Raw genomic sequence first — 22,994 nt, 5'->3', positions numbered from 1 at the left:
AAATAGTTTTGTTTGAAATCTTCTAAATCCCAACGTCAGCGCATTGAGAAATAGCAGTTGTATGCAAAAGCCGCTAAACGGCACTTGCCTTTGACAGCAAAACCTGCTATATCCTGTGAGCCAATGAGAAGGCGCGAATGGAATCATGTTTTCAATGTAGCAGCGCGCTGATACGCCGGCTTTTATGAGGGGACTGTTTTATTCTGCTTTTGATTTCGATTTTTAAAAGTCAGAGTTTGATGAGCTGCCCGAGCCTGTCCAACTGTCAGTGAATGGCAAATGAAAACATCCCTTACCTCAAAACGATATAAGGAAAACATGTGCAATATAAGGAAAAAAAAACACATTGTACAGTCAGAAGTTTAACATGCATTCATGACGTTTGTTTGCGAAGCGACGCTACTTTAACTGAGCCTGATTTACTATACATTAAACGGCAACTCCATTTCACGAAAGACAAAGTTAAGATGCTGTTCTTTTATTCTGCATGTATGCTATGAGGATAAACAAGAGATGAAAAAGAGACCAAGATCTTGAGTGTAGTGAGGATGAATAAATGACAGCTTCTGAGATACATCCTCTTTTTTTTACAGTAGGCCTCCTTGTTTTTTATTTGCTAATGCAAGCTGTTTTAAAAGATTAATATAATGTATAAATGTAAGGATGGTATACAGTTTAACCCAAAGAATGACCAGTCTGTCAGTTGAAGAAGAGCAGGAGTCAGAGATTTAAATAAATAAATACATTTTTAAGATAGTTTGTAGTTTCATCAATGAGTTCCTAGGCCGCTCTGCTTACAATCACAAATCAATAACAATTATACTCTCACATAAGGTCATTAACTGCGTCATACATATAGGTGTTCTAACCTGGTTGGTTAAAACACAGATAGACTAAGAAAATTTCCACGAGGGGTGCACAATTCTGAACAATATCTTAAACATATAAACGTCAGACATCCACTAGACTGTCTAGAGCTGACTCCAGACCTGTGAAACGAATCCACAATCAAATAGAACACACACTTAGTATAATCTGTTTCTTATCCAGGGCTAAGTGTCTCTCAGCCGTTTTTATCAAAACTGGTTAAAAACCGGTATAATCTTATTCGCTAGTTAAAATCATTTCAAAGTTAAATACTCATTCAAAAAATCAAAATATTATATTTAATAAAAATAATGAGAAACAAGATGATGAGAAAAGGATGAACGTTGATTCATGCTGAGATAAATTGGAAGGCAGAAATCCGAATCCTTCAAGAACTATACATTATTTATATTACTTCAATAAATTATAGAATTTTGTTTTTAGTAATGGACAATGCACAGAAATTGATGTTTCACAATGTTTGTACACTGCATTATTTGAATCTAACAAGCTTGTTTACATTGCTCTACTTACATTAATTCCCAAATATCAGAAAAGACAATAGATTGTTAAGATTTAATTAATGTCAATTTTAATGTTATTGATTAATGCACTTGACAGATTCCATTCATTAATTTTCCTTCTGGTTTATCAGGGGTTACCACAGCGGTATGAACCGCCACTTACTTGACAGATGTATTTTTAATTTCAGGTGGTTTGTGTTTTATGTTTGGTAAAATAATCTCTAATTGCATCTTTAGTGGTTTTTCAACTAACTACACTGTCTTGTCTAAATAGGTGGATTTAGAGGGTTTTGCATAAAAAGCGCAAGTGGATTTAGCTGGTTTTGATGCAAAAGAAAATTTACCTTGATAAAAAACAGAATTGTCTAAAGTGACATTTTGAAAAAATGTATTTTATTTACTAGCTAATAACCTTATCCTAATAGAAAGAGCCTAATAGAAAGAGCCTAATAGAAAATGCTAATTTACAAGAAAAGAGGTCTGATAGATTTTGAGAGGGTTTTGCATCTGAACTCTTCATATCTTCTCTTTCTTTAACAACATCACTTCTCTGGTTTAATTTTGTGAGGGAAAGATCAATCTGTCAATTACATGAGGTCCACCAAAAGCAAAGCACAACCTTCCAATCAACTCCAATCATTTTGATTCTTGTTCCAGCAAAGTCATGCTTGGTCATAATTGCATTTTTTTCAGTGGGCATCATCCAGAGATACATTAAGCTGTACAGTGGTTCCTCTCTATAATGCGGTTCACCTTTCACTGTCTCACAGTTTCACAGATTTTTATTCTTTGTGCAATTTGACGTTTTTTTTTTTATTTTTTATTTTTTTATTACCGCGCATTGTGTTCTGTATCCTGATTGGCTGTAGGCCATTGTCAGTCAATCTCCTCTGTGCCTTGCCTCCTGTACAGTACAGTATAGAATGTGTTTAGTTTGGCAAATTTTCATAAATCTTCGATTGCTAGCAGCATGACTCTGAAGTGCTGTACTGTATGTTTGTAAGTTTTCTCACCAACAAACTCCTTAATGTTGAAGAATTTTCCTGCAACCTCAAGGCACCTGCGGTGGCACCCAAAAGTCAGAGGTAGATGCTAACCATAGCACAAAAATTTGAACTTCTGGACATTTTAAAGAAAGGTAGACTTTTAAGTGGCTGTAGGGCACCATTACAGAATAAATGAATCTTTGGTTCGTTACATTCAGTTTTGCAGCCTAAAAACATCTATATTAATTAATAAAAACTAAGCTGACTGGTTCCTGGATTTGACCTATTGCAGGTTATTTTTAGAATCTTAACTCTTGCTATTAAGAAAAGATTACTGTATACAAAAAAAAGGTATCATATAAGATGAAACCTGCGTTTTGGGAATGTGAATCTGCTATCTGCTATACCAGGCCCCAGCGGAATGTTCCAAGTCTTCGCCAAGTTTGTGTACTGTATGTATGTGACATAAGCACAGCACCACTACAGGTCTGGCAAGTATACTACATCAGTTTGAGTCAGTTTCATGGTATTTTGTAAGAAGAGGCAAAAAAAAATGCACATGGAATGTTGAGTGTCGATGTATCCCAATAACTTAAATAAATAAAATGATAAAAATAAATTAAATAAAATGACTTAAAAATAATGATAGCGCACTGACAAATGATAACAATCTGTTCGTTTTTAGTTTATGCTTCTTTGCATCAGCCCCTTGTAACTAGCAGATGTCCTCAGTGTTATACTAGGCCATCTGACCAGTGAATCCAGCTCGTGTAACTTTATCTAATCAAACAGTGAATTTAGCAATCGCAGCTTATTAAAAACAACACAAGATATGTCTCCTGCATTTTCAAAGAAGGCAACAGAAGATACTGAGACTAGCACTGGACACCTGAGGTACTATTACTTAGATTTTTTTTTAGATCCTCAATATGCTACAAATTGCCAGCATGGCTTTCCTGACTTCCTTGTACAGTATTTTTATAATTATTATACATGGTATAACAAATTGTTTCCAAGATAGTCATTATCTTATAACTATCTTTGAAAAGACGGCATCAAACAGTGCGTCTCCACAATGTCATCTACTGCTTTAAATTGCCCAAGCCCTTTATATTTAAATGGATTCTTACTATCTGTCATTGTTTTATTATTAATTAGCTAAAAAAAAAGATTCTTAAAATTAATTCCATTGATATTGTTTCCATTAAAAATGCAGCCACTGAGAAATGGTTTTAAGTATCTTGGGTGATCTGAAATTGCTTGGTTCTGAAAATAAAATGAAATATGAAAATTTCACAGAACTGTGTATAGAGCAGCTTTTTTTGCAGACAGATCGTTCAGCCAACCAGAAGTGACAGCAGCAAGTAGTCTGGAAGAAAACACTAAGACTGTGTCCAAAACTGCATAGTCAGGTACTTAGGCTAAAGGTACCAAAAGAGTTTATTGCAGGGATGCCACAGCAGAGGCACTTTTGCTTTCAGTGAAAGGTTCTAGGGCTATAGTGTGATTGTATAGGACATACTTCATTTGCTATATCATTATCACATGAAATACACTTCATTGCCACTCATAAATACCCTCAAGTGGCCTCGAAGGCAAATAAAATGTCCAATAGGTGAACAGAAGTAATTTTGACAGAAGTAATTGGTTATTCAGACTTGTAACCTACTGTAATGAAGTACTAAGAGTTCAATATATTTTATTTGTTTGGTGTGATTTTTTTGTTTATTACAGAGTAAGAGAGTATGCAGATTTGGATGCAGCCAACAGGAATGTTTTACAAAAACAATGTCATAGAAATGTTTTTTTACTTTACAATTTTGAAAAGCTTTGCAAACAGATGTTGACATTTTCATGAAAATGACTTAAAATGCTGTATTATTTATGCCAGGCTAACAGATGGCAATCATGCCATTTTGCAAAGAAACATTACTTGCCTGCACAAAAACGTAAATAATATTGTTTTCCAAAACCCATTTTTGAAAGTTTGTAATTAAAGATTCCAAAACAAAATTTTTGAGTAACTCTCCCAGACCAAAATACATACAAGTTTTCTGTTTTTAGTTGAACAGCATTGTTTAAACACTTACTCAGATCTGATTTGGTGAAGAAACTCATTTTATATTCCATGCAATGGAAAACCTGGAAGGATAATTTACCAAAGTTTCTCACAATATATTCCTATGGGTTTTACAATGGACGTTTTCAATTTATGAGAAAAATAGGCCTGTGGTAAACATAACTTAAAAAATATCAAACTGCACAAATTCAAATCCAAAATGTTCTTATCTAATTACTTTTTTAGTGAAGGCTCAATTATTTTATTGCAACACGTAAATTTGTTGCTACAGGTATGTTTGATTTTATGTTTTAAATGACGAATCCACTAGAGAACAGTACCTATATTTTTGTGAATCTGAAATATGTTACTTGGGTATGTTTTGTAGTACGTTTTAGATTACAAATCCACTAGAGGGCACTGTCTACCTTTTTTTGCAAATCTTAAATATGTTACTTTGTTTTGTTTCTTGGTACATTTCAAATGACAAATCCACTAAAGTGCAATTTGAGCAATTCTGAAATATGTTGGAGAATGTTTTGCAGTATGTTTCAGATGACTAATACACTAGAGGGCACTGTCTGCCATTTTTGCGAATCTGTAATGCGTTACTTACTTAGGGTAGATTTTTTGTACGTTTCAGAAGACAAACCCACTAGAGGGCACTGTCTATTTTTTTGTTGAAATTTTGTTAAATTTTGTAGTGCATTTTAGATGACAAATGCACTGTTTACAATTTTTTAGTATATGAAATGCATTACTTGGGGTACATTTTGTTAAACATTTCAGATGACAAATCCATTGGAAGGTACCATGTTCATTTGTGCAAATCTAAAATCCGTTACATGGTGTTTGTTTTGTTGTCCGTTAGTAATGACAAATCCACTAGAGTTCACAGTCTACATTTTTCCACTATCTGAAATATGTTACTTGGGGTATGTTTTGTAGCACATTTCAGATGACTAATTGCGAAGCCGACACTCTACGGCACAGTTCGGTACACTTTTATGGCCATTTCCACTGTCGAAAGGCATCCTGAACCGAACCGTATGGTACCACTTTTTCGGCACCCTTTGCAAAGGGTACAAAGGGTACCAAAAGGCTGAGCTAGACGTGCAGCTGAATGCTATTGGTTTACAGAGATACGTCATTCGCTCGCGCAACAACAAGCCAGAATAAAAACAAAGGAACTGCCATGTTTTAAATACACAGCTGAGACGATACACCGTAATAATATATACATATAGCAATGAGCCATGGTCGACCTGAGCTCAAAAAAACCTTGTAGTCGTCTTGATGAACAGCCACAAAGCCAAGAAGAACAAAATCTGCTGTGCCCTGTTGTTGTTTTATGAGCCCGTATATCCGTATATCGCATCTATATTTGAAATAACAAACTTTTTGAGCTCATATTAATAACGTGCCCGTGATCATTGAATTGCTTTGATATTCGATCCTGTCAGAAAGAAACAAGCGCGAGAGTGTGAAGCACGAAAAAACAAAGGAGAAACCAGAAAAACAGCAGCAAATGATGCGTCTGCAACCTAAAACATGAACAAACTGCCATTTTTAGCTATTATCATCACATTTTGCACTATTATGAATGACGGAATCACTTTCTAACAAGAGGCTACACGTGCTGCCGAAGATTAAACATATGAGAGGTTTTGCACTGACTGTGGGCTATATTTCATGTTGTTTTTTAACCTAAATAAGGACTAAATGTCTGTTGTGTGTAGTTCTTCTGTAGTTGGTAATATATCGGAGACTGTAAGAGTCTGTATGTGTTCATATATGTTTCATTTATTTATTTATTTTATATAATTACAGACGTTACAGTAGGCTATTTCGCACTGTCATTGATCTGCAGTTATAATCAAATTATGTTCATAGAAAAGTTAGTAATAAACATTTATACAGAAGTATTTATGTGTATAAAGCATCTGTTTTGTGAGAAGTGCTTCTCATATGATATGTGAACGACCCGTACAGCTTTACTTTAACATTTCCTCGTCATCAGAAACATTCTGTCGTAAATCACACACACCAAAAGAGTACCCTCTGGTACGCTTTTAGCAGTGGAAACGTAAGCCTGATAAAGATGACCCATACCGACCCATACCGTACCGTACCACTCAGTGGAAAGGAGCCATTAGGGTACATTTAGTTAAATGTTTCAGATGACAAAACCACTAGAGGGTGCTGTCTACATTTTTGCAAATATGAAATGCATTACTTAGGGTACATTTTGTTAAACATTTCAGATGACAAATCCACTAGAGGGTACCGTGACAATTTGTGCAAATCTGAAATGCGTTACTTGGTGTATGTTAATTGGTGTATGTTTTTATTCTTTCAGATTTGGAAAAATGTAGACAGCAACTTCTAGTGGATTTGACATCTCAAACAGACACGTTTGAGATGTCAAATCCACTAGAGGTTGCTGTCTACATTTTTCCAAATCTGAAATATGTTACTTGGAGTATGTTTTGTAGTGCTTTTCATATTACAAATCCACAAAGATGGTATCTACATTTTTGCAAATCTTAAATGTGCTACAGTACTTGGGGTATGTTTTGTTGTAGATTTCAGACTAGAATATGCGGTCTACATGTTTGTGCACATATCCCTGTAAGTATTATTAGTAAGAAAAGAAACAAAAGTCAAACATACAGTGTGCTTAAGTGTCTTTCTTTGGTTTCACAAAAAATATAGACTAAAGCATGTATGTCAAATGAGCTTCCGTGTTGCACTTATTACAAGCACATTTTATATAATAAATTTTTAATATAGGTGTGTCTTATTTATGTTTTACAGCGAAACTCTAAAGTACTATCAAGTTACGTGTTCCACAAATGTTATTTTGTGCTTGCACATCCATTTAAAAGCACAGTCCCGACATCACAGGCTCTTTGAAGACACTCACTCAGCCACAGAACGAAATGAAACGAGTCTCCTCTGTTTTCATTTGTAACTGTAATAAAGAGGTGAAAGCCAAAAGCTTTGGTGATACTTTCCTTATCATCCTCTTTATTCCCCATCCAAAACTCTTTTCATCGTATCATCTTTTTTTCAGAAAGAAAAGAAATGAGAGAACAGAGCAGAGAATGACTGCAGTCGACCCATGACGGTTTTGTACTGTTCTCTTTGGCAAGCAAACTAAATTATCCTGTTTTCTTCTGCTACTTTGTTCCTTTCCTCACAGTATTTTTCTTTTTTTTATTCTCCAGGCTCCACGTGAGCGCTCTCTCAGCAGGCTGTGAGAGTAAGTGCAGGCGGATTCATCTCGGTGACCAAACATCTCCTTTTAGAGCCGCAGTCTATTGTAGACACGGAGAAGCGAGCGCCTCAAACCACCCTGGGATTGGAGTATTGGTCAAGATGTACCACTGAGTCACGGCTGCTGTTCACATTAAGAGACACAAAAACAGCAGGAAGAAAGCAGAGCGTCGTGAAGGCCTATATCTGTCTGAGTCCCAGAGTAGCTCTTTATTTCTTTTCAAATGCTGCTGGGGTATTGATAAAGCACACACTGCTGTTCAAAGATTTACGGGCAAAAACATTTGATTTAAAGGATGTTTCTTCAGTTCATAGAGGCCTTTATTTAACAGAAACACATAAATATTGTTTAAAGTAATTGTTTTCTTTGAATAGGTTCAAATATCTGAGAAATTATGATTGCTGACTACATATTTTTGATATGCTGAGTCCAAACATGGGAAGATTGTTACAAAAGATCCGTATATATATATATATATATATATATATATATATATATATATATATATATATATATATATATATATATATATATATATATATATATATATATATATATATATATATATATATATATATATAAACTAAAACTAATACTGAATACTGAAACTGATAAAAACTGATAAAAACTAAACTAACTAAAAAAATCTCCCTCTAAAAACTAATTAAAACTAACTGAATTTGAATCCAAAACTATTATAACCTTGGTGTTGACTTTTTGTCTTTACATTTTTTACACTTAAACAATTACTTTTGCTGCTTGTTTTACACTAATTATTTAATATGTGTTGAACCAACATTGAATTCTTAAGTTTTATTTGGGACAACTTAATTGTTTTATGTTCAGTTCACATAAATTTGCAAAAAAGATTAAGTTAACTTCACTGATTTGTGTTGGGACAACTTGAAGGAATTGTGTAGAACCCAGCCTTTTTCACAGTGCATGTTAGTTCTACTGTATGTGTGCATTTAAGAGTCCGCAGACCAACACACTTCAGAAGCACTAGATGAAGTGAGGTGGCAGAGATGATAAAGCGCATGTGTTCACTGTGGAGAGTGAGATAAATGATTCAGGACACTCCATTCTAACGCTTGAAACCCCGACTTTGACCCTCAGACGGCCGAATGACCTTCAAAGTTAATTACGCTAAATAAAATATCAAATTACAACTTGAAGAGAAAAAAAACACTCAATAACCAAGCTTTCTTTATCACAAAAGATGACCTCGTGTTGCCTGAGGGAATGGACGGGTCTAATTGCTTGGGAACTATGAAGTGGAAAAAAAACAACATCAACAAACAGAGCAACTATTCTTGATGATAATTATAGTTTTTTTTTTCTTTCTCTCTAATTGCAATTATTGAGTAAATGTACTATATGTGCCGTTTGTTAATTTGGCAAATAGGGATGAAATAAATGATATGACAGCATGGGACCTGAAGAAAACGTTCTTTTAAAAATGACTGCTTGAGGCGACGCCACTTGTGCTTATCTATCAAATATGCAGCATTTGTACAATAAAACAAACAGCAGCAAATGCGTGTGAAGTCACTTTAAATGAGTTTTGCCTACAGTCAAGGTCGCATGAAAGTAAATATGCTAATGAATATGACAAGCATGTAATAATATAAACACAATTTTGGTTTTAGTACACAGGCTGAGAGGCTGGAGGAAAAAATCTGCAGTAACAATTATATAAAAACTGTCAATTTTAGCAAACATTTATCATATATTTTTTTTAAATTAAAAAAATAAATAAACCTGGTAATAAATCTAGGATTTAGCATTTATTTATTGTTTGGTGGAAAATACTTTAATGAAAAATGTAATAGTTAAACTTTAGCCTGTTTTTAACTGTAAAATCTGAATTCTAAAATTAAATTCTAAATTAAAATGAAATTTAAAATTAAAAATAAATTCTCAACCCCGCCTCTCTTACCAGTATTTGCTATGAGGGAATGATGTGCAAAAAGAAAGCCCTGCCCCTTTCCCATATTCCATGGCAGTTGTAAGTACATCAACACACTGAAATAAAAGTCTCAGCAACCACTGGTTCACCTGGATTAAATGTTCTGCTGAAAAAAAACCTACTATACATCTGGTATAAGCTGAGATGTACTAAATGAACATCAGAATGTCATTTTTGTGAACGGTCTCTTTAAAGGTTGGACTGTGCAAATGAGACAAGAAAATGAGCAGCTGAGCTAGAAACAGGAACTGTCTGAGAATCTTCTGAAACCAATTACCTTACAGCGAATGACTGAAGTCCAATAAAGCAGCGAGACCTTGTGAACTCTTGACTGTATGTACAGTAAGACGAGCTGCAGCCGGCTGAGACCTGTGCAGTTTACGCTGAGCAAGAGGAATTCTATACTGAAAGCTTCCAGTGGTGCAGTCAAGCAGCACTGTGACCAATGAGAAACCTCCCTGACAGACACTTTACTTTGCCTTGAATAGGTAGAAACTACTAAATTGAGACGTTGCGTCATTAAAATGTCTAACTGGCTTCTATACATGTTAACTATGAACAATTATTAGGGAGAGTCATGTGATGCAGGCATCGAAGCAGGACGTGTGTCAGTGAATTCCAGGTGTGCCTCATCAGTTGCCACTATTTTACTAGTAATAATTTATCTCTAACTGTATCACATGTTTTCTCAGATAGATTTCTTTCGTTACTCAGAGAAAATTTTGTAACTTTTGGCGTGAGAAACTCAACAAACCGATCTGACGACTCCCTGATACCCCGAAAGATGGCGGCTGAACAAGAAAAGCTATCGATTAAATCTCTCATGAAAGCAATTCGTGATTCTAACGACGAACTTACCTCTCACATAAATAAGAAAACAATCGACATCCAAAGTTCTTTGTCCAAAATTTAACTGTCACTTTCAACTCTAGCTGAGGTCAACGAAATGCAGGATTGGTACTAACGAGGACAATTTGAGAGACTCCTGCGCGTGAATTGTAAAGATGGAAAAGGAGATAACATTCTAGAAAGAAAAAAAAATGGTGATCTCAAGAACCAGAGCAGGAGATCAAATATAAAGATTATAAACATCTCGGAGAAGTCGGAGTGCCGTGACACAGTTGGATACTTAGAAAGACTCATCCCGCAACTGTTAGGGAAAGAAAACTTCACTACTCTGATTACTCTGGAGAGAGCCTACCGCATCGGAAGGTTTTCCGACAGGATCGGACCCATCATTGCTAAATTTCAAAATTACAGAGGAAAGGATAAGGTTCTCCGACTGGCCAGAGAGAAAGGTGAGCTGTCCCTGAATGAGAAGAGAATCTCTTTCTACCCAGACTACAGTGTCGAGATGCAACGCAAGATTAACGGATTCATGACGTGAAGAAAAAGCTTCGGGAAAAAAACATTGAATACGCCATCCGCTATCCGGCTAAACTGCGAGTCTGATATCAGGGATATCAGGATTCAGACTATTCTCCACCCCACTTGAAGTTGATGCTTTCCTCGCTGAGATGGACAAGGTTCAATAATCTTTTTTTTCCTTCGTGGTATCGACATTACACCATTTCAAACAAAGGAGAACAATTTACGCTTTACTATTCTTCTTCTTCATCTTCTTCTTATTATTATTATCATTATTATTATCAGTAGTAGTAGTAGTATTAGTATTATTATGTGTGATACTGCCATAAATATATACACGCTAAATATTTGTCTATATATCAAATATTGGGAGTGTGCAAGGTTTGTCTCCGAATGTATACTGTAAATGTGCTTATCTTATTCCTTTAAAAACTGCTGCTTTAAAATAATAAAAATAACAATAATAAAGATACGTAATATTATTTTAAATAATCTAATCGTTTTTGAGTATACATTATACATATTATCAAAAATAAACTTGCTTGCTTAATTTACGTCCTGCAGCAAAATGATTTTTATTTTCATTTTAGTTATTTTTAGTAGGTCAATTTATTTTTATGCTTTTGATGAAGCAGAATTCAACTTAAGAGCTCTGCGCCGGACCGTTTCGCTGGTAATATCTTCAAATAAATATTTATTTAGGCCTATTTAATTATTCATTTAATATTTATGTACAATAATTGAGACATAAAATGAGAAAGTAAAATATAATCAACAACAAAAATGTAAACGAAAACGTAAATTAAAAGCTTATTTATTGACTGTCTTAGTCATATCACTTTAAAATAACAAACACTGTACATCTCTCTATATTTAGGCTAAAACACTGTTTTATGAAATTTTTCATTCATTCATTTTTTTGGCTTAGTCACTTTATTAATCTGGGGTCGCCACAGCGGAATGAACTTATCTAGCACATGTTTCACGCAGCGGATGCCTTCCAGCTGCAACCCATCACTGGGAAACATCCATACACAGTCATTCACACACACTACGAACAATTTGGCTTACCCTATTCACCTGTACCACAGGTCTTGAAAGAAACCCAAGGGAACGCAAGGGGAACAGGCAAACTCCACACAGAAATGCTAACTGACCCAGCTGAGGCTCGAACCAGCAACCTTCTTGCTGTGAGGCGACAGCACTACCTACTGCGCCACCTTTTTATTTATTTATTTAGGCCTACTTATTTGTATTTATGTTTGTACCTTAATTTTAGTTGTCTTATTTTTTTAATTTTAAACACGTAATAGTTTTTTTAATTAAAAACACGTTTAGTGCGGCGGCAGTAATGCTCTCTTTAAAGTGTCACCCACTGTATACAGTTGAAGTCAGAATAATTAGCCCCCTTTGAATTATTTTTGTTTTTTAATATTAACCAAATTATGTTTAACAGAGCAAGGAAATTTTCTTAGTATGTTTGATAATATATTTTATTAAGGGGTTATTTGTTTTATTTTGGCTAGAATAAAAGCATTTTAAGGTCAAAATTATTAGCCCCTTTAAGCTATATATATATATATATTTTTATCAGATCAGTCTACAGAACAAACCATTGTTATACAATAACTTGCCTAATTACTCTAACCTGCCTAGTTAACCTAGTTAAGCCTTTACATGTCACTTTAAGCTGAATAGAAGTGTCTTGAAAAATATCTAGTCAAATATTATTTACTGTCATCATGGCAAAGATAATAAATCAGATATTAGAAATGAGTAATTAAAACTATTATGTTTAGAAATGTGTTGAAGAAATCTTCTCTCCGCAAAACAGATAATGAGGAAAAAAATAAACATGGGAGGGGTGGGGGGGTGGGGCTAATAACTCTGATTGCAACTGTATATAAAATAAATAAATAAGTAAATAAATAAATAAGTAAATAAGTTGTCATTTAATAAGAATATGTCAATAACTCAATTTTGACAAAAGTGTCAGATAGAACCTTATAATTTTATAATTATATATATATATATATATATATATATATATATATATATACAGTTGTATATAAAGCTACTTCTACCACTAATAATGATTATTTTAAGATTTTAAGATCACCCACTATCACATCATTTACTCTACATACCAGGGGCGGACCTAACCAAGTAAGCGAGGTAATCAGTCCCTTAGGGCCGCGGGGAATTAGAGAGCCATGACCAATGCCAAGAAGCCTATATTAGTCATATTGCTCTTTTATACATTTTCTATCATATGTTGTAAAATCTGTCTATAGAGTTTAATGTTATTACTTCTTTTCAAATCCAATGACTCCCAATGAATAGTAAAACGTTACTTCCGTACTGCACATCCAAATATTAAAATCTTACCACAAATATTGCTGATTAACTGTACATGGTAAGTTTGTAAACTTGTTTCCATATTTGTGGATTTACTGTATTTTACATTAAGAAAATAAAGGTTCCACTTTAATACATTTTCAACATGCAGTTTGCTTACAAAAAAAAAAAATAAAATAATAAAATAAATAATAATAATAATAATAAAACAAATCTACAGAGAAAAACAAATATCTATAGAGATATTCCCCCATAGCTGGAATTGCTTAGGGCCCCCAAATCAGCCTTGCTACATACGGTACATGTAAGATATTAATAGACACCTACAACTACATATTTTATATTACGCTGTACTTTACACCTGATCCCCAAGTAAACATCCTTCAATGTATGTGTATACATCCAAAGTGTACTCACTCATAGAAGGTGCTCCAGCCGTCCTCATTGCTCTTGGTGGCCAGCAGACCAGAGCTGCCGTGGTACGTCATAATGGCGATCTCCTGCCCCTGTGCCGCCACACTCTTCAGCGCATTATTAGTCCCTATGGTGAACCAGAAGGTCTGTCCATCGGGCCCCATTAACCAGAGTGGAAGACCCGTGGAGTCTCTACGGATGGTCACACGGTTCTTATTCTTATCTGTGATGCTACTCAAGTCACCCTCGCCAGAGTACGTGAAGTTGTAGAGGTAATCGCCGGTGGTCAAACTTTGGGTGAAGACATGGCTTGCATTTACATCAAACAAGTAAAGCTCGTCGTCAATCGGTGATGAAATCTCATACATATTGAGCGGATTTAGGAACGCTTTGTTTCTACGAACATATCGAATACGAATGTTTCCCAAATCGGCAATAAAAAGCTCACCATCAGGTGAAACCGCTAACGATGAGGGAGCGTTAAGTTTGGCATCTTTCGCATAGCCGTCGTCGCCAGAGTAGCAGTCACAGTTGGCATCGTTTTTGCAGTCACAGCCACTGGGTGCGCCAGCAAGCAGAGAGATTTCACCATTGGTCGAGACCTGACGAACGCGGTTGATTTTCTTTTCATCCGACTCTGCAATGTACAGAAGGCCATTGTGGGAGACGGCAAGAGCGTTGGCTGATTCCAAGGTGGCATGGATGGCGATTTTGCTAACTAGGAAGTGGTCTAGCCCAGGGACCTGGCAGTGCATGGGACGTCCCGCTACAATCCTGACCTGATGGTTTTCAGAGATCTGCAGGACCACGTTGTTGTCCAGCACATAAAGAGAGTTGTCCATGGGGCTCACAGCGAGGTCAGTCGGCCACTCCAGACGTACCTGAGGGAGACAGTGAGAAATGATGCTCGCTAAGAAGAGATTTGAACAGATTTCTCAATTGCTTCTCAATTCTGAAATGATGAAGCAGGTGCTCAAGCAATTTTACAGGACACTACATCACAATCACAAGTGAAATGCTCACTCAGAGAACATAAGTGCATCTTTATTTCTTTTAAATACTGATGTTTCTGACAACTTCAAGAACTTGATTAGACAAACAAAGTACTTAAAAGAGAAAAAGAGAAACAGAGAAATAGAGAGAGAAAAAAGGTGTAGTAGGTGATTGTCTTCAGAATTTCTTTTTTTTTGTGCTGGTTGAAAGCTTCTTTACATTCCAATAGTAATGATTAAAGTAAATGATCTAAACGTATTTATATGTATTTTTATACTTTAGGTGAGGCATAAGACTAAAACATGTTCATCCACTTACAGCTGAAGTCAGAATTATTAACCCCCCTGAATTATTAGCCCCCTGTTTATTTTTTTCCCAGTTTCTGTTTAACGAAGAGAAGATTTTTCAACATATTTCTAAACATATTAATTTTAATAACTCATTTCTAATAACCGATTTATTTTATCTTTGCTATGATGATAGTAAATGACATTTGACTAGATATTTTTCAAGACACTTCTATACAGCTTAAAGTGACATTTAAAGGCTTAACTAGGTAATTAGGTTAACTAGGCAGGTTAGGGTAATTAGGCAAGTTATTGTATAACGATGGTTTGTTCTGAAGTCTATTGAAAAATATAACTAGCTTAAAGGGGATAATATTTTTGACCTTAAAATGTTTTTTAAAAAAAATTAAAACTGCTTTTATTCTAGCCGAAATAAAACAAATACGATTTTCTCCAGAAGAAAAAATATAATCAGACATAGTGTGAAAATTTCCTTGCTCTGTTAAACATAATTTGGGAAATATTTAAAAAAGAAAAGAAAATTCAAAGGGGGTTTAATAATTCCGATTGCAACTGCCGACAATTCCCATAATTCTGATAAGTAGCCCAAACTGTCTGTCAAAATAGATGCGTAAATCTGTGCATCTGTTCACACAGATCCGCGTTTATGTGCACACGAGGCAGTCACAGCGGTAAAAACATGCTGAAGCAAAACTTTTTAAAATCCTGAATCAATATTGGAGTTACAATTGCACGTTGGAGGAAGGACGACACCATGGCACCAAGTATTTCTTTTAGACAGGTAATGTTACGTTTTAAAACTATTTTAGTCACGCAAAGCTTAAAGTAAGTAGATTGTGTGTTGTTCCAAATGGGTTATATGCAGACAATTGTTGTTCCACTGAAATCATCTGGCAAAAGATCAATGTGACTATTTTCTACTTCATAGGGAACCTTTTACAGCATCGATAATGTAGATTTTTATTTAGTCTAATAAAAAAACATAAGTAAATAGTGCTATTCCGCCTGGACTGCTTTACTGAGATGAAGTTGGTTTTATATTCACAATGGTTCAGTTTTGAACAATGACCACCTATGACGAGCTCCCTTTATTGTTTACCATGCTACTCTGAATATTGGGTCTGAAATAGCATATAAGTATAACTTCCTGCACACCACCAGCCAACCACTAAGCATTCAGTAGTCGCTTTAGGACAAAGCACGTGAGAGAGTGAGACCAGCGATCCTTGCATGCATGAAATATTCCACATTGTGAAGTTTTGCTTGCTACAGAACTAAAAATATGCTAGATATAATACATTTCTTTTGTTTGGAATTGTAGTATTATAAAGTACTGTAAAGTGTTCTGACTGGCGAATGACATGAATTAGTGGATTGTCTACTATAATTTTTAAGGTGCTTGCATTCGTGTTTCAGGAGTCATAGCTTTGGACGACAGGGGTGGGACTGTGTTTCAAAGATATTAGGCTAACCGGTTAGCATTTTGGCAGATCACCTACTGCACCATTAACTATTTTTTGATTTCGGAAATGCTTTAAAAGCCTGTTATATCAATACAATTACAAATATTTTTTTTTATTACAAAAATTTTTATTTTATATTATTACAAAAATTATTATATTATATTATATTATATTATATTATATTATATTATATTATATTATATTATATTATATTATATTATATTATATTATATTATATTATATAAAAAACCAATAATACAATTGAATGCAACATTAAATCTCTTTCTGAAGTCTCTTAATGGCATGTTTTATTAATATGATTATTCTGATTATTATACAAATAAATAAATTTACTTATTTTGCATATACAATAATAATAATAATAATAATAATAATAATAATAATAATAATAATAATTATAATAATACATTTTATTTATAATGCACTTTTCTCAGACCCAAAGTGCTACAAGATATACAAGGCAAACAAAGCAGAACAATAAAAACAGTAAAAAAGACCACAATAAAACAGTAAAATATGAACGATTCAATACTATTGGGTGATTAAATTAACAAAAATCTAAGTTCTAAGTATCTAAATTAAAAGCAACGGTAAAAAGGTGAGTCATAAGAAGTTTCTTAAAACAGTCCAGAGAAACGGCATTCCTGATGCTGATGGGTAGGCCATTCCATACAATAATAAAATACATTAAAAACACATTTAAAGTGTTTTAAGTGTTATTTTTAAAAAGGTAACACTTTATTTTGATGGTCCATTTGAGTAGACTTAATATCGGTTTATATCTGCTAATATCTGCTTAATATCTGTTAATACTGCTCCTTTAACAGATATTTAACTGACTATAAGAAACTTTGCAAGGACATGTCAATTTACACTAACACTAACCCTAACCCCAACCTAACAGTCTACTTATAATCTAATGAGAATTAGTTGGCATGTAGATGCAATGTAACTTAAATTCAACAATGGACCATCAAATTAAAGTGTGACCCAAAAAATTGTGACCACATATAAAGAGAAAATTAAAAAGCCAGATTGTTACTCCAACTGAAAAAAAAAAGGTCTGAACTAGCACAAACACAACAGTTCCTGATTAAAGCCTGATTTATCTGATGAACACGGAATTAAAAAAAAATGCTGAATTGATACTAAAAGTCAGCAGAGGAGATTAAAAACACAGCAGTGTGAGGTAAATCAGCACATACGTCCATCAGTCAGCCGTCTTCCTCCAGCTCTGGGTTATTAATGTCATAATGGAGAGCAGAACAGCACCTCCGAAACAAAACACCGCACACTTATCAAACAGCAGCTCTGCCGGCTGCCTGAAACCTAAATGACCATGTATTGTTCTGAAAATAATGCGGCAGGCTTTTACCAGCCAAACCACTGAATCTGGCGAATTTCACTCTCTCTCAGGGGCCTGATATCAAGAGTCTCATTTCAATAGTGTTCTTGGCACGCTAACAAGAATGCCTGATTAAAAGATGCTTTTAATGCACCCCGGAACAGACCAAAAGCTACAGTACCAAGCTGAGCTTAATATTAAAATGTATTACATAAACTTGGAAAATTAATCTGGAGCTGTGTAGAGTGGGAGAACAAAAAAAAAGCATGACTAATGTAGTGCATTCAAAGTTTGCTGACTTCCGCATTAAAGATTCCTAAATGTGAGTGTTTACAATTGAAGAGACAGAAAAAAAAACTACTCTGACATTTTCAGCAGACAGATGTGGCATTTACAAACTTCATTTTACAGACCCAGACAGTCACTTATTATATTTAAACAAGTGCTAACGCTCAAACACTTCTTAGAAATGCTCTTTTGTCCATTTCTTTGAAAATGCATTAGTCATTCACAGCCGAGAGCTGGACTTCAGGTGAGGAGATATGGGGGATTTTTTTTATCCCTGTATGAAGCGGACGGATACAATACTGCAGACTGTAGGGCTTTTACATATTCTTAAAGTTGCATATGTGAATAGGTATGCATTATGCAAATGTTCTGTATTTGCATTTCAAACAGAAGGAAGCTGTAATTATGACAAGTGATATCGTAATGCTGCAAGTTCAATTCTGCAAGTTGTTTCGGAGAACAACTGTTGTTGTGTATTTTTAATGCAAGTTTGTGCTGTTTTAACTTTTGATTGTACGATCGCATAACATCCAGGAATCTCTTTCAAACTTTTAGAGCTTATTGATTAAAAAACACGAGAAAATTAGACAAATACAAGTACACTATCTGACAAAAAAGTCTTGTTAGTCAAGTTTTAGGAACAATAAATAATCATTTGGCATCATAAACTTAACAAAAATAATGTACAGTATAGAATATAAAGTCATGGTGCAGTGGAAAACTAATTAGTATTGTGTATAACCCCTATAAGCGTGGTGGACTGCATCCATACATCTCTGCAATGACTCAAATAACTGATTAATAAAGTCATCTGGAATGGCAAAGAAAGTGTTCTTGCAGGACTTCCAGAGCTCATTAAGATTCGTTGGATTCATCTTCAATGCCTCCTCCTTCATGTTACCCCAGACATGCTCAATAATGTTCATATCTGGCGACTGGGCTGGCCAATCCTAGAGCAGCTTGACCTTCTTTGCTTTCAGGAAGTTTTGATGTGAAGTATGATAAGGAGCGCTATCCTGCTGAAGACTTTGCCCTCTCCTGTGTTTTGTAATGTAAGGGGCAGCACAAATGTCTTCATACCTCAGGCTGTCGATGTTGCCATCCACTCTGCTGATCTCTCGCATGCCACCATACTCAATGTAACCCCAAACCATGAGTTTTCCTTCACCAATCTTGACTGATATCTGTGAGAATCTTGAGTCCATGTGGGTCTTCTGCAGTATTTTTGATGATTGGGATGCAGTTCAACAGATTGTGTTTGTGAAAGCCTTGCTTGTTCTAACATGACTTCAGTGAGGTCTATAAAAACATGAATGAGTAAATTTAGTGTGGACCAACTGGCCTGCATGTCAAACCAATGCATCAACTTTTGGATGAATTACAGCAGAGACTGCAAACCAGGCCTTTTGGTCCAACATCCGTGTCAGACCTAACAAATGTGTTTCTGGACAAATTGCTGAAAATTTTCCACATACTCTTATTGTGGAAAGCCTTTCTAGAAGGTTTGAAGCTGTTATAGTTGCAATAAGTGACAAACTCCACTTTAAGATTGTGATGTCACTAAAAATTCATGTGCATATAATGCCAGATGTTACAAAACTGTTGCTAGCAGAGTGTATTTAAAGCAGGTCTATATGTAAATGTCTTACCAACGCGTGCGTCGCTTACAGATTTTTATTTTGAATTATTACTTTCTATAAGATGATACACTGGAAAATAAAAAAGCCGAGTTCCACATAATCGATTTGTGTCGGGACTAAGTGAAGGAATTATATCAACTTATTCATTTTTTTACAAATTTAAGTGGATTGAGCATAAAACAATTAAATTGTTCCCCCCAAAAAATAGATAAGTGTGTTGTTTCAACTCAATTTAAATAAATAGCTTGAACAAACAGTAAATGTCATGAATATTTAAACAAACAAGGTGGATGAATGAATAAAAAAATTACAGAAAACACATAACACATAAATAAAAATTCAAAAAAACAAACAAATATAATACAGTCCAAAATGGAAGCGTGTATTCCATGCATTCCTAGTTTACACAGAGTATGGATACTCCAAAAAAATCAAGAACTGCCAATAACAACCAATAACTTACAAAAACAAGACCTAAAAAATGGTTTAAAAAGGCATTAAATATAATCCTTATCCTGCTGATATGAAACAGTCAGAGGGAAACAGATCAATTTTAACATGAAGTGGTCTATCATATTTTACAAAACCCATAGATTACAATGTCCAAGATTCTGCTGCAGCATCAACAGCTGATTCCTGGAGACACTGGTCTCTATTAGCCATAGTGGCAGCCGGCTTAACCAGCACCAGCCACTGATCTCAAGATACTGTATCCTTAAGAGCCAAAGAAAGAGACTCTCGCCAGATAACTGACTGACTGAATGATTGAATGAGCATGTAGAGCTCCATATCACTCATTCAAACCATCTCTCTTTCTTTTTTTACACACAAACACATGTGATCCAAATCTCCTATTACAGAAGACGGATTATCAGAAGCAAATATGTAATGATGAAATACAGAAATATACAGTATACATTTAATAAACCTAATTTGCTCTATACTGTGGTACATCGAACAGTGCATTGTAATTCAATTCAATTCATCTTTATTTCTATAGCGCTTTTACAATGTAGATTGTGTCAAAGCAGTTTAACAAAATGAGAAGATCAAGTAAATTGAAACTGTGTCAGTCCTGTGGTTTAAATTTTCACTGCTAAAAGTCCAAACACTGAAGAGCAAATCCGTTGATGCGCAGCTCCACAAGCCCCAAAACCAAGCAAGCTAGTGGCGAGGAACAAAACTTCACCAATTGATGAGAGTGAAGGAAAAAAGAGAAACTAGGCTCAGTTGGATTTTTCTTTTTTTTTTCTTTTTGACTACATTCAGTCTAGTCTATTTTCGTCAACAATATTACACTGTTCATTCATAAGATAAGCAAATCACACTGTAAAAAATTTTCCTGCCTTACATTTTTTAGTTGAATCAAATTAACTTTTTCTCGTCATCTCACCTTACTGTACATCAATCAAACTGGCAAAAAAATTTAGTTAAAATAGTTAAAACCTGATTATTGAAATATGTATTATACTTCTTAAAATAAGTTAAGGCAACAAAATTATTTGTTGTCTTCACTTTTTTTCATTTGCGCATTTATAGATTTTATTTATGACTGGTCAAGCTTCTGTTGTTTCAAGCCATAGGCAGTAACCATTTTTCACCATTATTTTTCATTCATGAAACTAACAGCATATTTAACTGCTTATGATTAAACGTTCTTGTTGCAAAAAGAATAACAGCACATGTTCAAGAATTTAAATATTACAATTATTATTATTATTTTTTTTTTGGAAATACTATCAATAATTGAAATTGTCAATAAAGATGACATACTAGTCATTTATTTTGTAACTATTTGTCAGATTTTCTCAATATTTACTTGTATAAATAAAAATGACTTTTTTTAAGGAGGTTCATTTCAAGTGGGTGAGTGAGTGAGTACTTCTTTTAACTTGGACTCTAAGAAAAAAAAAAAAGACCAACATCTTTGGTTAAATTGTGTTCCTGACACCTCTTTTTCTTCAATTATTTTGTTTTAATGGTATTTTTAATGATATTTTTTAATGATATTAACCTATGGCTAAAAAGTCAACCAGCCAGTTATGTTCCGTTACAGTTAAAAAATGGTAAAGAGATCATTTAACATAATAATTTAATTTAGTGCACACTGGGAGGATTTTTTGCCCACACTTATTGCTTACGTTTAAAGTCTCTTGACCAAAGATGTCCACGGGCTAAAGTTGGCCCACTGTAACCTTTGATTTGGCTCACCATCCCATCTGAGAGGAGAGTGAGAATGATGGAGAGGGTTCATAGACACAGAGTTCATAGATAGTCATCACTTTTTTTGTTTGTTTTACTGCTGTTTTATTGTTTTAACTAAATGTTATAAAATGAATCTGATTTTTAAAAATGTAAATACTGTTACTTGACAGATATAGACCATGCAAAAAAATACCTTATTAGTTATTATCAAATACTGTATTAGTTAATATAAAATACTGTATTAGTATTTATACAGTGTATATTATATTAATATAATGCAATGTTTTATAGTCATTTAAAAAAAAAATTACATCAATTAAGAAATTACCCATGGCAACTATATTTATCTTTGGCCCACTAGCCTCGATCAAGTTTGGTTTTTGGCCTATTGTAAGAAACAGTTTGGGCACCCCTGCTCTTGACTAAACAACCCATCAGGCACAGAACGTCAACATGACGTCAGATTGCTGTTGTACCCTAATGCCAATGGGATGTTGCATTTCGTTTGGAAATGAAAATAGGATGTGCAACTTGGGACAGACATTGCATTTTGTTTACTTTTCAATGCAGGTTAAAAACAACAAAATATCAAAATCTAATGATGTTACAGCTTGATGTTGTGTGAACATTACCATTATGACGTCTATCAGAAATTGGATTTTGGTTGCCATACCTGACGAATAAAGGTCAGTATTTGACGTCAATATGATGTTGGTTTAAGATGCTGACCTCGACGTTGGATTTTGGTCACTTTCAAAATATCAGTGTCATTTCACGTCGTTAATGGATCACGTCAAAATAACTTTGTCCTTAGTGAAGTTGTCCTAAATCAAATTTAATATTAACATATTATGATGTTTTGTGTCTGCTGGGGAAGGACGCTAATGTGTGCATGCACACCAATGC

General features: G+C 34.5%; 1 protein-coding gene across 8 annotated transcripts in view; it reads right to left on the bottom strand.

Annotated features, from left to right (window-relative positions):
• tenm4 (teneurin transmembrane protein 4) overlaps positions 1-22,994 on the bottom strand; it is a 493,967-nt gene that overhangs the window by 42,390 nt on the left and 428,583 nt on the right. For all 8 annotated transcript variants that reach the window (XM_056474308.1, XM_056474302.1, XM_056474300.1 and 5 more), the window contains one exon: positions 13,829-14,706. In XM_056474308.1, the coding sequence (XP_056330283.1) occupies positions 13,829-14,706 (878 nt within the window). The remainder of the gene's footprint in view (positions 1-13,828; positions 14,707-22,994) is intronic.

Source organism: Danio aesculapii, chromosome 15, assembly GCF_903798145.1.
Source record: "Danio aesculapii chromosome 15, fDanAes4.1, whole genome shotgun sequence".
Taxonomy (NCBI): domain Eukaryota; kingdom Metazoa; phylum Chordata; class Actinopteri; order Cypriniformes; family Danionidae; genus Danio; species Danio aesculapii.
This window is presented reverse-complemented; position numbering and strand designations above follow the sequence as displayed.